This window comes from Erythrolamprus reginae, chromosome 1 (genome assembly GCF_031021105.1).
Source record: "Erythrolamprus reginae isolate rEryReg1 chromosome 1, rEryReg1.hap1, whole genome shotgun sequence".
NCBI lineage: Eukaryota > Metazoa > Chordata > Lepidosauria > Squamata > Dipsadidae > Erythrolamprus > Erythrolamprus reginae.
In genome coordinates, this window is record NC_091950.1 from 158025815 (window position 1) to 158042967 (window position 17153).

General features: G+C 43.5%; 1 protein-coding gene across 2 annotated transcripts in view; it reads right to left on the reverse strand.

Moving 5' to 3' along the window:
- Positions 1-17153, reverse strand: part of SEMA5B (semaphorin 5B) — a 622390-nt gene that overhangs the window by 143402 nt on the left and 461835 nt on the right. For both annotated transcript variants that reach the window (XM_070730236.1, XM_070730229.1), the window contains 2 exons: positions 4305-4403; positions 2815-3028 (listed from right to left, as the gene is read on the reverse strand). In XM_070730236.1, coding sequence (XP_070586337.1) covers positions 2815-3028; positions 4305-4403 — 313 coding nt within the window. The remainder of the gene's footprint in view (positions 1-2814; positions 3029-4304; positions 4404-17153) is intronic.

Below are 17153 nucleotides of genomic sequence, written 5' to 3' on the forward strand. Positions count from 1 at the left end.
CCTTATTTAACCCTTTAACATATTTAAATGTTTCGATCATGTCCCCCCTTTTCCTTCTGTCCTCCAGACTATACAGATTGAGTTCATTAAGTCTTTCCTGATACGTTTTATGCTTAAGACCTTCCACCATTCTTGTAGCCCATAGAGATTCACGGCACCTCTCCAGCTATTGGGTGTAACTCTTGAAAGCTTCAGATTTTACTCTATGACCAAATTGTAATTTTTAATGATATAGCTTGAAATTAATTATAGCAAATAATTAATTGAAATAAAAGAAGATCGGTTTTCATGCTCTGAAGCCAGAGGTGGGATTCAGCCAGTTTGGGCTCGTTTGGATGAATCGGTTCAAATTCTGCGCAGTTTGGCAAACCATCTAATCCTATTACTGGCTGGCCCCGTCTGCCCTGCCCCGCTCCAACTCTTATAGCTACTCCTTTTCTCACCTAGTCTGCTTTGACCGCTCGCTTGTATTGCTCATTTTTTGTCCCTTTTTGGGGGCATTTTTTGCCACCTTTGTGTTGTTTCTTGAGGCATTTTTCCTACCCAGCTTGCATGCCTTCATCCCAGCTGGTCTCCGGCTCCTTCCTCACTTCCCAGCAACTATAGCCTCATACCTTTGCCACCTGCCTGGTAGGTTACTAGGACAAAGGAGCTGGGTGGGAGGTCTTCCTCTCCTACCTCTTTTGGGCAGTTTTAGAAAGGGCTGGGAACTTAAAGTCAAGTGCACCCTGCAGGCCCTACCTTGCCCACCTCGCCGGCAGTTCCAGGCTGAGCAGCAGTTTGGCTTTCCCAGATGGCCATGCCTCTCTCATCCCTTCTTTACACAGCTAGTGGCAGAGAGGAATATAAGCAGGTTGAGCCACCGCTGCTCACCCCCCTCCCCCAGCCCGCATCTCGCCTCTGCCCAGACATATCTGCTGCAGCTGCCAGCAGAGGGAGCAGCCAGGGGCTGCAAGATTGCTTCACCCAAATTTCCCCTCTCCCACCCACCTGGTCAGATTGTGGGAATACCTGGCCTTCCAGCTATTCCCCTGCTCTTTGGAATAGCTGCAGCAGGGAACATGGGATTGCTTGGCAGCAGGAAGAGAGGGGGAGAAGGGGGCAGCTGCTAGCAGAGGGGAGAGTGGTGCTTCTGGGATGAGGGGAGCTGGGAAGCACCTGGGTCCAGTTCACTCATCCTCTCTTCCTCTTGGCATGGACAGCAACTACAGCCTCAATATGTGTTGTGGCCCAACAGCAGCCTGTGCAGCCAGGGCCTTTAGAACCTCCAGCACCTCTTGGCAGTGATGGGAAAGGAGGGACTAGTCCTTTCCTGAATGCATTAAAATGCAGAGCTCCCAAAAGGTGAGAAGGTTTACTCCAGAGGAGGTCTCCTTGAGAGTAGAGTTGCAGGCTAATTGGCCATGCCCTTAGACTATTTAAGTCCTAACCATGCTGCTTCTGAATCTTCACTTCTGTGTATCCAGTTTGCAGTCCAGCACCAATCTTGTTTCTTGCATTTTCTAATTTTGAACATCACTTCTGAATCTTGACTTCTGTGTTTCCAGTTTGCATTCCAGCACTGATCTTGTTTCTTGCATTTTCTAGTTTTGGAACTTGTGTTAAATACAGTAAGACTTGCCAATTATCTCTTGGACTTTGGCCAGCTGTTAAGATAATGTATTGACAGCTGGGTTTTTGAACAGAATAACTAATGATGTTTGTGTGTGCGTAATTATTTGGGGGCTCAGCACTGGGGCAGAACACTAGGGAGGTAAATCAGAAAATGTGTGTAATGTTTTAATGTACAGAAGTTATAGTTAAATGTATGGCAGAAAGTGGACTCTGACGGTTAGGGTTAGTGTATGTATATAGTTTTAGAAGATATCCTTCTCTCTCTCTTTCTGTGTTTGTGCGTGTGTTTGTGTACATACACATACAGTATATATAATACCTAATTATCTTTTTATACACTATACTATGTAAGGTGTATGTACCCATATGGCATATATACGGTACATAGGATTAAATAGTGCATTTTGGATTTTCAGTAGTAGTAAATAAATAGAGAGGGAAATTGTAACTTGTTGTGGCCTTTGAGGTGAGGCAGGGGCTGGGTGTGATGAATGATGTTGAGTTGGTCATGCCCACTCAGTCACATGACCACCCAGCCACACCTATCCAGCCAGTAATTAGGGCAAAAAACCCTGTTGTTAAATTATTTGAATCCCACCTTTGTCTGAAGCACTGTTACTTGAAATGTGGCCTCAAAAACTAAATAAGGTCTTGGAGGGGGGGAAGATAATGGTGAAATATTTGTTTGAATAGATTTACAATGGAGGAATTCTGTATTTCTAAAAGACAAAGCACCCCACAGGTTGGAAGTGTGAAAGCTCTTGCCACCTCTTATCTCTGCATAATAAAAAGGTAAACCTGAATGTCCTGACATTCTGGTGCAAGAAACATGGGTTTCATGGGCTACCAAGATTTTAAAGATACATTATTTGTTTTACAACATAGTAGGACATAAGTGATACAGTGGATGTGTTTATGCAGCTGTAGGTAATAACAACACAAATTTAATATCTGGAAGAATCTGCTTTGTACATCAGTTTTCAGACTAAGAAAAGATAAAGGCCTACACTCTATCAGTCTTGTTTCTGCATTTTTATTGTCTTCCATTTTATCAGCGCTAATGCTAATGAAGTTCAATCTGGAAGCAAGCTCATTTCTACTATATACAGGCTGGATTTTTATGAGATAAGAGAAAATAGTACAGTTCTCTAAGACTGTCCAGTTGAACTAAACGCTCTTCACTACACCAAGAGTTCTTACCGTTAAGCCACTTAGAGTTGTACTGTGCTGTTCTAAGAGGTGGGATGTTTCCAAGACTGCGATAAATGGCTGGATCCCGTCCAGAAAAGTCAATGACTGTTGCAGCATACAGTTCTCCCTGGGATGTGATTACAGCTGTTGAGTTGTGCCGAGGGTCGTAAGGGCAGCGAGCTACCCCATTTATTTTTTCAATTATTTTGCTAAGATTTCCTACCTGTATTTTTTTTAAAAAGAGTCAGAAGATAAAACAATGAGGCTAGTGACAAAACCCCCCCCCCCAGCTGACCAAACAAAACATATTAAAAATCTCACTTTACTGTAACTCTGGAAGCTGCTTTAATGCACTCAGAACAAGAACTATAATAAAAGGATTTTAATGATCTGCCATGGAGTAGCACACTACATCTGTGCCCTTGCATACAGTTAATAATATTTTTATTTTTAATACATGCACAGCCAGGACCTAAGGGGCATGGCAGGGAAAATAGTCCTCCAGATGTTACTAAACAACTTCCAGCAGCATTTGTTATTAGCAATTTTGGGTGAAGTAACAGAATGCTGCAGTTTGGTGATATCTGGAAAGTCTAAGGCTCCCCAATTGCAACTAGTCCCCTTTGTATTGTAACATATGCTACCCTTTTGTTATTCAATTCAATTCAATTTATTAGATTTGTATGCCGCCCCTCTCCGAAGACTCAGGGGGGGGGGGGCTCACAACAACGATAAAAACAATATTATAATGGCACAAATCTAATATTAAAAATAACTAAAAACCCTATCATAATTAAAAACCAAACATCACATACATACCAAACATAAATTATAATGAGCCTGGGGGAAAGGTGTCTCAAATCCCCCATGCCTGGCGGTATAGGTGGGTCTTAAGTAGTTTACGGAAGACAAGGAGGGTGGGAGCAGTTCTAAACTCCGGGGGGAGTTGATTCCAGAGGGCCAGCGCTGCCACAGAGAAGGCTCTTCCCCTGGGGCCCGCCAGATGACATTGTTTAGTCGACGGGACCCAGAAAAGGCCAACTCTGTGGGATTCGTGCGGTAGCTGGCGGTTCCGGAGTTACTCTGGTCCAATGCCATGTAGGGCTTTAAAGGTCATGACCAACACTTTGAATTGTGACCGGAAACTGATCTACAGCCAATGCAGGCCACGGAGTGTTGAAGATACGTGGGCGAATCTGGGAAGCCCCACGATGGCTCTCGCGGCCGTGTTCTGCACGATCTGGAGTTTCCGAACACTTTTCAAAGGTAGCCCCATGTAGTTATTACTATTTCCTTGTCCTCTCTTACAGTTGCACCTATTAAATTGAATCAATTCAACACTAACGTCATCGTATCTCATCTCCAGCATGATTTATAAGAAACAGGGTATCATACTTCCACTCTTATTCTCTAGTATATAAATCTAATAAATAATAATAATAGTAATAATAATAGTAATAATAATAATAATATTCTGAAAAGGAAAGGGTACAATTTACCTGTCTGCTGGAACATACTGGTGAAAAAGCATTTGTGCCACAAGTGAAGACCTTCTTGCCGTAAACAATGAGAACACGAACATAGTTTTGGCATTCCTCCTATAGCAAAAACAAGAAGAGACACTTTACAGAAAGATGATCAATCTAAGCTGACACGAGTTTAGTTCCAAGGAAAGATATCAAATAGTAACTAATCTGTTTCTGGGATCTGCTGCTGATCTGGCAATGGAGCATTCTGAAGAACACTTGTATAGTTTAGCAGTTTCTAGAGGTATTCTAGCTCTGGTGGGGGGGGGGGGACTTGTTTTATTCCACATCCAGAATATCTCCAACTGCTTTTGGTTGGGACGACTTACTTCTAAGCAACCACTTCTGTGCTACTACATAGAATGCTTTGGGGGAAAATAGGCGTTGATTGCTTACCTGAACGCCTCTTCTCGTACGGTGAGCGGGTACAGCAGTCACATGGGTTGCTCATGTCCAATCCGGTGGAACTGAGCCTAGTATTAAAAAAGCTTGCCGGATCCGCCCCTTCCCCAGAATTCGCGAATCCATAGACTAGGCTCAGTAGTGAAGCTCTGTAGTGTTCAACTCTCATTGTTAGAGGAAGAAAGAGATAGAAAGGTAAAGAAGACACATACAAGGGCGGGAAGTGACTGCTGTACCCGCTCACCGTACGAGAAGAGGCGTTCAGGTAAGCAATCAACGCCTATTCTCCGTACTGAAGGAGCGGGTCCAGCAGTCACATGGGACATACCCAATAGATGGTCCCTAGGGTGGGATTAGCTTGCTATCGTGTGAGATAACGGATTGGAGTACCCTTCTGCCGAAGGCAGCGTCCGCTGAAGCGTAAGAATCAATCTTGTAGTGCCTGATGAAGGAATTTGGCGAGGCCCAAGTGGCTGCTTTGCAGACCTCCTCCAACGGGGCTTGAGTCGCCCAAGCGGCCGAGGTGGCTGCGCTCCTGGTGGAATGCGCAGTGATGTTCCTTGGAACTGAGAGGGAGGCCGACTCATAGGCCTTAGATATAGTCCCTCTGATCCAACGGCCTATAACTGTTGAAGACACTTTGGCCCCCATGACTCTGGGATGATAGGCTACAAAAAGTGCTTCTGACCTCCGAAAGGGTCCTGTGCGTTGGATATATATTCTCAGCGCTCTGGTGAGATCCAGGGTGTGCCATCTAATTGCCAAGGGATGGTCTCGTTGGAGGCAGAAGGAAGGTAGGACAATATCCTGAGATCTGTGGAACATGGAACTGACCTTGGGTAAGAAGGTGGGGTCCAGTCGCAAGACTACCTTGTCCAGATGGAATTGGCAAAGGTCCTGCCTGATTGAGAGGGCAGCCAGCTCCGAAATGCGTCGGGCAGAGGTAATAGCCACCAGAAAGGCTACCTTAAAGGATAGGTACCTGAGGGACGCCGATTTTAGGGGTTCGTATGGTGCCTGCGTGAGGGAGTGGAGAACCCGTGGCAAATCCCAGGATGGATACCTGTGGACCTTGGAAGGTCTGAGGTTGGCTATGCCCTTGAGGAATTCCTGAACTTCAGGGAAGGACCGGAGAGGCTGTCTGCGGGGGCCCCCTAGGACAGATGAAATGGCTGCCAGATGACGCCGGAGGGTGCTGGTGGAGAGTCCTTTATGGAAACCTTGCATAAGGAAGGAAATAATTCTGTGTATGGGGATGCACAGAGGGGAGAGACCTTCCTGAAGACACCACTGGTGAAACTTGGACCACGTGTGGTCGTAGATTCGGTTGGTCGAGCCCCTTCTGGCCTTTAGAATGACCTCCACTGAATCAGGGTCATGCCCACGCAGCTCTAAATCTCTCCTGATAACAGCCAGGCGGTGAGGTGGAACCACTCCGGGTCTGGATGGAAAGAGGCCCCCTGCCGCAGCATATCCCCCGAAGCGGGGAGTCGCCAAGGGTCCTGGACGGACAGCTGTTGGAGATCTGCGAACCAGGGCCGGCGGGGCCAATGAGGGGCGATTAAGATTACTCGGGCCCTCTCGGTGAGGACCTTGTGAATCACGTCCGGGAGGATTGGAATCGGAGGAAATGCATAGAGTAGGCCTGGAGGCCATGGACTCCGGAGGGCATTGATCGCTTCCGCTCCCGGGGATGGAAATCTGGAATAGAAGCGAGGGAGTTGGGCGTTCGCATTGGTCGCGAAGAGATCCAGGACTGGTAGGCCGAATCTGAGGGTGATTTGATGGAACAGGTCTTGATGGAGGTTCCACTCTCCTGGGTCTATCGTTGCTCGGGATAGCCAATCCGCCTGGATGTTGAGACTCCCCGAGATGTGATCGGCTAGGAGCGACTGGAGATGTTTTTCCGCCCAAAGGCCCAGCTTGAGGGCCTCCCTCATGAGAGCCTTGGATCTCGTGCCCCCTTGCCTGCAGATATGGCTTTTTGTGGCAATGTTGTCGGTGAGAATGAGAACGTGCCGGTTGGGGATGCGAGGAGAGAAATGCTTCAGGGCCAGGGATACGGCTCTTAACTCTAGCCAATTTATTGGCCTGGAAGCTTCCTCCGGGGACCACGTGCCCTGGGCTATCATCCCCTGGGCGTGGGCGCCCCATCCCGATAGACTGGCATCTGTGGTGATGACAAATTGATCCGGGCACCTGAACGGGGATCCTCTGTCCATGGCCGGAGACTTCCACCACTTGAAGGATCTGCGAACACTCAGTGGGATGACAATGTGTCGATTTGAGTTGCTGTGCCCCGATCTCTGAAAAGGCAACAGAAGCCACTGGAGTTCCCTAGCATGAAGGCGAGCCCAGGGAATGATGCCTATGCATGACACCATCTTCCCCAAAAGAGAAGATAGAGTAACTATGGATACTGAAGGATTAGATAAAATGTTAGAAATTAACTCCACTATACTGAGTTTTCTCTCGGGAGAGAGAAAAACCTGGGAAGATTTTGAATCAATAATGGCTCCCAGGTGAGGAATGGAAGTGGAAGGTTGGAGGTGACTTTTTTCAAAGTTGATGGAAAACCCATGGTCCTGAAGGACTGACATGGTGACAGAAAGGTCTGATTTCACTCTCTCTAGGGAGTTCCCATGAATTAAAATATCATCAAGATAACATAAAATGTGGATGGGAGACGCCCGGATATAGGCCGCCAGGGACCCCAAGAGCTTTGTGAAGACCCGAGGGGCCGAGGAAAGGCCAAATGGCATCGCCCTATACTGGAAATGCCTGCCTTGAAAGGAAAAACGTAAAAATTTTCTGTGGCATTTGGCTATAGGAATGTGAAGGTAGGCCTCAGTGAGGTCTAAGGAGACCATGAAATCTCCCGAGTGAATGGCGGCCAAAATAGAAGACAAGGAGTGCATTTTAAACTTCCTATATTTGATGAATAGGTTTAGTTTCTTTAAATCCAAAATGGCTCTCCAACCTCCGGAGGACTTTGGAACCATAAATAGGATGGAGTAAAAACCTAGGCCCTTCTGACCGGAAGGGACCGGCTGAATGGCTCTAATGGACAATAGATGAGAAATGGCCTCCTCCATACGGTTACAATCTGAGGATGACCTGGGTGAAGGGCAGGAAATAAAACGTTTAGGGGGAGGAGAAATAAATTCTAAAAGAAGGCCTGATTGAACAGTGTCAATGACCCAAGGGTCCTTGGAGGTGAAACGCCAATTTGCAGCGAAATGAGCTAGGCGACCCCCTATGGGAATGGAGGAAAGGTTACCATCTAGGTTTTTTTGAAGCCCTGTTAGAGGCAGCTCCCCTTTGGAAACGAAAACCCCTACCCCTGGAGTTCCTACCTTGGGAACGAAAGCGGGGGGAATACTGACCTGGAGATCTCTGATAGGAAGCCGCTTGATCTTGCTGGCGCCCTGGGCGACGAAAGGACTGCGTTTTAGTAACCTTTTTTGTGGTTGGGCCCAAAACCTTCTTCTTGTCTGTGGTCTCCGTGAGGAGAGGATCCAGAAGATCACCGAAGAGAAGGTCGCGCTTTAAGGGGCCCTGGGATAACTGCCACTTTTGGCGAACTCCCGCTTGCCAAGGGCGAATCCATAGGAGTCTTCTTGCCATTGTAGAGGCTGCAATAGACTTAGCAGAAAATCTAGTAGATTGTAAGGTGGCATCAGCCACGTACTGGGCAGCTGCAAAGACCTTGTTGAAGTCTTGTTGACCTCTCAAGTCATCTGGAGGAATGTGCTGTTGAAGTTGGCGAAGCCACAGCAGCATGGCTCTGGAGAAGAAGGAGGCTGCTGCAGAACTTTTAATGGCCCAGGAATCAGCGGAGAAACCTCTTTTGAGCATTTGCTCGATGCGCTTGTCCTCTGGACGGAGGACTTCCTCCGCCTCGCCTGGCACAGCCGCTGCCGAGTGAAGAATTTTGACAGGTTCATCTGGTTTGGGAAAAGATAGAAGCTCTTCATAGGAAGAGGAGAGTTTATACAACTTTCTGTCCTTGGTAGAGGGATTAAGGCCAGAGGCTGGAAAATCCCACTGTTTAAGTAAGGCATCTTTAAATAATTTAGGCATGGGGATTACCTCGTTATCCTCCTGTTCCTCTGTGAAGTAAGGTAAATTCTCCTCCGGGGGATCAGTGGAAGTGGAGGCTTGTTTCTCCTGGGCCGCTAATCCCGTAGAAATTCTAGCTTTGAGGAGGAGAGATTTGAATAGTTGAGAAGGGAAAATAGTAATGGGAGGAGGGACCTTTATTTGGGATTCCTCGTCCTCAGATAAGCCCTGGAAAGGGTCTTCATCCTCCTCTACATCCTCATATTCATCTTGGGAGGACTCTGAGTCATCCTGAATAGGAGCTCTGACCGCTGGGGAAGAACCCAAGGGGCGGGAGGAACGAGAAGGAGGAAGAGGTAAAGGAAGCTCATTGATGGAGGAGAGTTTGGCATCAATGGCTTTGGACAACACAGCAAAAATAGATTGGAACTCAGGAGGTAAACTGGAAATATCAGCAGAAATGGCAGAAGAATCCCTAAAGGCCTGGGAGGATCCTGGCTGGGGGGAATCTTCCATAATATCTGGTTCCTCTGGACCTATGCCCCATAGGTTAGGTTGGGGTCTGTCTAGGTTTGGCTCATCCAGAGATAACACAGGGACCCCAGAAGGAGGCAGGCTAGAGGCCTCTGGTGGGTCTTGACTACTGATTACTTGGGCCTGCACTTTCAAACGTTTTGCTGATTTATCATGAATCTTTTGTAGGGCTAGGTCCCTTCTCTTCTCGGCCCTGGTGACCTTGGTCGAGGGGCGGGCCCCTGGAGAAGAGGAGGAAGAGGCCTGGGGGATACTAGTAATCTCATCGCCTGTAGGCCTGGCCTCTCTGGGACCTTTAGTTGTGCCTCTCTTGGGAAAGGTAGCCATAGTCTGACAATTAACAGAAGACAAGGCTGAGCCAATAATTAAATTATAAGGAGAAGATTTCAAGGACTTCCCAAGAGGAATGGATCCTGCTTCGAGGCCTCGAAGCTGCTGAAACGTGAGGACAATCTGGGCAAACCCAGAGTTCGTGCCCCCAAATCCAGCGGGGCCAGCCTCCCTAAACTTTGCAATTAAGTAAAACCAAGGCACTCTGGTTGGAGGCTAGGCCGGTGGAGAATTTAGCCTGGGACCCCCAAGGCCCGCTCCCGGATCCACGCGGTGGACTGAGGCCTACGCGGCTGGCAGAAGGCCAACACGAGAGGCCTAGATATTTTAAGAAAGGGCGCGAAGGCCTTCGCGCCAAAAAATCGCTTCGTAGAATTTCTTAAGGGGAAAAGCGATCGACTAAGTCCAGGAGACTAAAGGCGTCCCACTCCGCAGGAGGTATTTTATAAGCCCTTAAATATATTTTTATACAATAATTAAGCAATAATCCAATAATAAATACTTGCACCAGGACCTCCAGGCCAAGGGATTAGAAGAATCCACAAGCGGCCGCAGGAATCGTAACCGGCAAAACCGCCGGGGGAAAACGAAACCGCAACTTCTCCCAAGTAAAAAAGCCTAGCCGCTTTTTATTTTTTTTCCTTTTAAAAACGGCTGGCGCAAATAGTGCAAGTAATTGAATAAAGACAATAAATCTTACTACTTTTTTGAAGGAAAGGTCGAAGGGAAGGTGTTAGAATGTTGAACGAGCATTCACAATACAACCGCAGGATATGCGAACTGAGCGAATTCTGGGGAAGGGGCGGATCCGGCAAGCTTTTTTAATACTAGGCTCAGTTCCACCGGATTGGACATGAGCAACCCATGTGACTGCTGGACCCGCTCCTTCAGTACGGAGAATTGAATATTCCAGAGTTCTCTAGCATGCTTGGTTGCTGTATTCAAGAATTCTGCATATCCTTCATTTCACACTCTGTTGTAAATATCATGCTACAATAACATAGATGAGAATGCCTCTGTAACCAATTGTTTTTCACAGAATAAGCATAACTGGAGAAATAAGTTATAAAGCATATCTTTTAAAAACATGTGCAATGTTATCTTTAATTTTAAGTACTAAATAATGATATTAAGCATGTAAGTGATCAAAGAACACGGATTTCAAGACAGATACATCCAACATTATGTATTGGACTTTCCCAAGTTGAGAAAAATAATTTACTGCAGAAAAGATCAAGGTCACTGATTTTTGAGTGTCTGCCTGTCCTAAAAATATACTTTAACTTTGTTAAATCTCTCCCCATAAATCTAAATTACTAGATTTATTTTAAATTTATTTTAAATCTAGCAATCCCAAATGTTTTAGAATACACAAGTATGATATAACTAGATGTTAAATACCATTCAAATCTTGCCCCACCCCATTTATTTAGATTATTTTTTAAAAAAATATATACATAATATAGCATACAGCCCACAGAATAAATACAATTTGGTAGATTCAGACTTCCCTCTTTATTAAAGGTTGCAACTAGTTGAAGAGAAAGCAGTTGCATGAAACACTAAATTGCAATTAAGTTAATTCAGATTGCAATGTATCTAAAGCTAAAGTTAAATATACAATAAATCTTTGCTGTGATATTTGTTGCAAATTCATTATTGAGCAAGCCAGGACATTTAATTTTCATAAAACTAAGACTCCAGTACAGTACATTCTGTAAAAGGGAACTGGGCTATTGGAAAAACTATTGGGAAAAGTCAGAGGTCCTCTCTGAGGAAGACGGGTAGTTAAGAAATGTAAAATATAAATAAACATAAATCTGAAACATCACATGATCCAATAACCAGGGGAAGAAAATCACCATATTTAGGAGTGTGAAATATAAATAAAATAAATAAACATAAATCTGAAATTGCATGATTCAATCACCAGAGGAAGAAAATTACCTGATTTCATTCAGCATGACTAGTCTCTTTGTTCAAACAATTTATTTTACAGAAATTTAATAAATATCCAAATATAAGAAGCACAACACTGGTAACACTGTATAATCAAAAACTCTCCAATTGCTATGAACAGAGACTTCCTATCCAACCCATAAATTATATCAGCTTTTGTATTTTATATCAGCTTTTTGTATTTTATAATAAGTTTTATTCTCTGTCATTTTAGAGAAATTAGCCGGTTGATTAAAACTATACCTTACTGTTTTTCCCTCTGGGCTATCTTATAAAGAAATGTCAACAACTTTGATTGCAGACATGCAACGAGTCAGAGGTTTTGTTTCATCTTGTTTAAATATTTCTAGCTTGAAATAACTATGGTCTATGAATTTCTATTCGTGCAGCTTCTGGGGAAAGGGGTTAAGTTTGATATATATTCAGGAAACGTAATTTGTTCAAATGATCTTATGTGCAATTTCTTTCTCATTATCTGGAGATTGTAAATGTCCCCCAACAAGAGATTGCAGCTGAAGAACCAGCTCTTCCAGAAGGTCAAAAACATTGTTTCTAGTTTCCCTCCACATAAACTTAAATAAGGGCAAGCAGTTTAAAAAAAACATTAGTATCTGTCTGTGTGTGTGTGTGTGCGTGCGCATGCGTGCGTGCGTGTGTGCGTGCGCATGCGTGCGTGTGTGAATATACCACCACTCCAAACCACCCTGCAGGCAGAGAAAGATCCTTCCATAATTACAGATATAACAACTTCCTTTCATTTATGAAATGGAAATCATTTCATTGAAACATAAATGACAATAAGTGCTATACGTGTGGCCTACAAAGTGTCAGATGTCCTTGTTGTTTATATTTTATAAAGGAAGCCAAAACACTCATTTGAGCAGATAGCAGAATGTGAACTGTCAGAGGTGGCCTGGGGAGCACACAGAATGAGTGTGTCAAGATCACAGTGTTCCTTGGAGAGGTTCACATGGTTTACTTTTCATTTCTATCATGTCTTGATCAGATATACAGGGATCAGATCTGAAATTTAGCTCAGCCTGGAAGCAAAGCTTCAATACATTATCTTTTGGAAAAAAGATAAGCTGTCGTTTATTCTATACAGAACTAGCAACTGAAGTAATGGCAAACAAAAGTATATACGCTTGGAGCTGAGTTTTATGATCTCATCCGGTTAATTCTCCTCCAACCACAGTGGCGTAACTCATCAGAATCTGGAGAGTTTCAGTTTGGGCTTTTCTTTCTGATGTGTTCATATGCTCCCTGCAAATTGTCTTTTACATACTCTAGGCAGAAAATAAAAATGCAACTCACTATTAGTAATCAACAGTAACTAATTTTACTGTCCTACTGTCCTGAATGTTATATTTGTCCTGTTTAGATAGCAACGATTAATTGCTAATTAAAGAAAATTGCTGATGCTCCATAATATTCTAGACATTCGCTTCTATGAAAATAAGCTTTAGCCTGGCTTGAGTTTGGACTCTTCATCAACAGTTCAAGTCTATGACTTAAAGAATGTATGCCATGGTTCCCAACCTTTCTGTTTGGCGGTGTGTGTGGGGGGGGAAGGGAGGTGACGAGGCGAGTGTCATTTAACTTGAAGCCTTTAATGAAGGCTTGAATAAAGAACAACACAAAGAAACTAAATGGAGCCACTCAGAACAGAATCACCTCAGCCAAGTCTGACAGTGCAATTTATATACAGCTGTCAACTCGGCAGCCAAGAATTTGGAAATTTCTGGCGACGTTTCGACGAGGTCCCACTTGTCATCTTCAGGCTGGTGTTTCTGTCCTTGTTCTAAGGCAAACACTGCGAGACCTGAGCTGCCTTCCTTCTATAAATACTGGTGGCTGGGTGTGGTTTGATGGCTCAGCAATTGCCTGCTGTGTAGAAACTTCCTGGTGAGTCAGTGGGGTAACACCTGGGGTCGTTGATGTAACTGAAGTATACTGATTAGTTAATGGTTGTTGATTAGGCATGATATCCTGAGTAGTTGAAGCTTGCAGGCTATTTGATTGTTTTGCAATGTGTGTTCTGAGTCTAGTTTCAGTTTTTATGGCTGGGTTACATTTGAGGGCTGGTTTCCAGATGTCTGGTAGGCGGGAGGTATCATCCCGCTTGTTCATATTTTGGGGATGTTTTTCTATCTCGATGGCTTCCATGATTATTCTTTTGCTGTAGTGTTCTGTTTTGGAAATTAATTTAGTACTGTGAAAATCTATTGACAAGAATTGGATGGTACTTGATTTAAATGCTTGCCTAGCTGAGTATAAGCCAACAATACCCATTTAATTTATAAATATGTTACTTATGATTTGTTGGACAGCTGTCAAGATTGTTTTTCCATTTGTGTCTTTTTTATTATTATTATTATTTATTAGATTTGTATGCCGCCCCTCTCCGCAGACTCGGGGCGGCTCACAGCAGTGAATTAAACAGTATACAATGGCAAATCTAATATTAAGTCTAAAATAACAATTGTATATTAAAAACCTAAAAAACCCTTATATAAAAACATACACACAAATATTCCATACATAAAACTACATAGGCAAGGGGAGATGCCTCAGTTCCCCTGTGCCTCACGGCAGAGGTGGGTTTTGAGAAGTTTACGAAAGGCAAGGAGGGTGGGGGCAGTCCTAATCTCCGGGGGGAGCTGGTTCCAGAGGGTCTGGGCCGCCACAGAGAAGGCTCTTCCCCTGGGTCCCGCCAGCCAACATTGTTTAGTCGACGGGACCCGGAGAAGGCCAACTCTGTGGGATCTAACCAGCCGCTGGGATTCGTGCGGCAGAAGGTGGTCTCACAGATATTCTGGTCCAGTGCCATGAAGGGCTTTATAGGTCATAACCAACACTTTGAACTGTGACCGGAAATCGATCAGCAACCAATGCAGACTGCTGATTGTTGATGTAACATGGGCATACCTAGGGAAGCCCATGATTGCTCTTGCATTCTGCACGATCTGAAGTTTCCGAACACTCTTCAAAGATAGCCCCATGTAGAGAGTGTTACAGTAGTTGAGCCTCGAGGTGATGAGGGCATGAGTGACTGTGAGCAGTGAGTCCTGGTCCAGATAGGGCCGCAACTGGTGCATCAGGCAAACCTGGGTAAACGCCCACCTCGCCACAGCTGAAAGATGTTTCTCTAATGTGAGCTGTGGATCGAGGAGGACGTCCAAGTTGTGGACCCTCTCTGAGGGGGTCAATAATTCCCCCCCAGGGTGATAAACGGACAGATAGAATTGTCCTTGGGAGGCAAAACCCACAGCCACTCCATCTTATCATTGAGTTTGAGTCTGTTGACACCTATCCAGAAAAAAAGATTTGCAATAAATATAAAACCAGAAATTCAGTTTAACAATCAAACCAAAATCATAGTCAATTTTTAAAATTAAAAATGTGATTTATTTGGCTTAGAAACTTCATATTTAAATAGATCACTGTAATATAATGGAGCACGGTGAAATAACCCCCACAAATATATATTATATCTTTCAAAATATGTATAATTTCATTCTTCTGATAAAATGAACTCAATAACATTAGTGCGTCAGAGCCATGTTGGCGCAGACGTTCAAATGCAAGATTGCAGGCTAATTTTGCTGCCTGCAAGCTGCCTGCAGTTCAGCAGTTCGATTTTTGCCGACTCAAGGTGATTTGGCCTTCCATCCTTCTGAGGTCAGTAAACGTTGTTAGGGGTAATGTGATGACTCTTAGAAAGGACTGTGAAGCCCTCTGAAATGGTATATAAGAGCTACTGCTATTTGTATTAATAAATTGGCTGGTTTTTGGACTGCTATAAGAATTTGCTGAGTCTTCTGCTGAGTCCCACTAATTTTAATTTTTCTTCTGTAAACAAGACATTTTATAAATTAGTAGCATTCAATTTATTGGAGAATCCCTCTGCAAACAGGAACTTGATAAAACATAATTAAGAATTGCAAGATACTCCCTCTCCGCTGCCTATTTAACTAATAACAAGAAAACTAACAAGACATTTGGAAAACTGTCTTATGCCCTTTGGACCTCTGAACTATGTAGTTCAGTAGTGTCTGATGGCTCATCAGGACTTTAGAAAGATGTATAAAGAAGCAGATAATTGGGATTTAGGTTTTTTTTCTTTGTTCTCTCCAAAGGAAAATATAACAAATTGCTCTTCCCATCTTTGTTCAACCTAGAGACAGCCAATTAGAGAAGAGGGTACTCGAAGCACTGTCTTTTAAGAATGAGTCAGCTTATAGCACTACATAGCATCCTTATAAATGTCAACTAATTCCTAGGTACAGAATGATGCTACTGATTTGTGCATGGATTGTATATTCACTTCCAGTAGTGTCTGGTCAGTGTCAGGATGGCTAAATAAGGATCCTATCTTTTGGTCCTATATTCCCTGTTCTATAGGTTCCTTTCTGGCATTGAAAAAAACCAACAGAATATAGGTGCCTAATGGATTGGTTGGCACATGGGTTGAGGAAGACATTAGAAAGTCATTGTCCTCCGGTTAACAGTCCACAGAGAATTGCCACTTTATTAATTCAGATATTGGTGCCACAATTTTAGACCAGGTGTATTAGGTTCTCACAGATCACCCATGTAAACGTATCTTTCTAGGACATGGCAACTGTATATAAGGGTGATAAACTAAGAGAGAAAAGAGGTAGTCATGGGTTCCATGCTGGAGTTGCATCGTTTGGATGATAGCACTTTCAATGGGATCTTGGGGCTGGCTCATTGTTTGAGATCAAATACCATTAAGGGTTTTCTACTAACATCTCAAAAAGGAGCAGCAGCAACAATATACATAGGGCTATATGACAAATCAGGAAATATAATAGTTAAGTATTGTGAGTAACACTGTGTTCCTTTGTATCTAAACACAATGCCAAAGCACATACAAAGGAGGATGGGCTTGAACTACAGTGCAATGATCACCATCTTATGATCTATGCATATTACTGAGCATACTCCCCAGAGTTAGTTAGAAGTCTCGCTGTGTATCTAAGAATTGAAGAGACAGAATATGTCCCACTATCTTCTCAAAGTAAATGCATTCAGTAATGAAGAGATAACTTTAATATATTTGCTGATGTTTGTTCTAATTTTCTTTTTAGGGTATCTTGCAGGCTGAAAAACATTGTTATTAACATTCTTGGATATTTATGTTTATTTCTTCAGACAAACAATTTTACTAATCAATATTGTGTAGCTCTCAAAAGATACAGAAGGATTCACTACTTTTCTCTTCTATTTTCTTTGTGTTTTATTGTTAAAGCTTACAAGCAGTTTAAAAGGAAGACAGGGAATATGAGCTGTATTCCACCTTGATAAAATAATGACTAAAATGTAAATATTTGGAAAACTAAGAAGATAAGAACTGACTTATCTTGACTTGCTAAGGTACAGGAAATTTTGTTTTGTTGTTGTTTTTGCTGTCACTTAGATTCTGCCTTGAAATAGTTCAATCTTAGCCACCAAGGGTTTTGTTTAATAGTAAGGTAGTTTTGAATTTGGGGTGCAATTTGCTGTAAATTT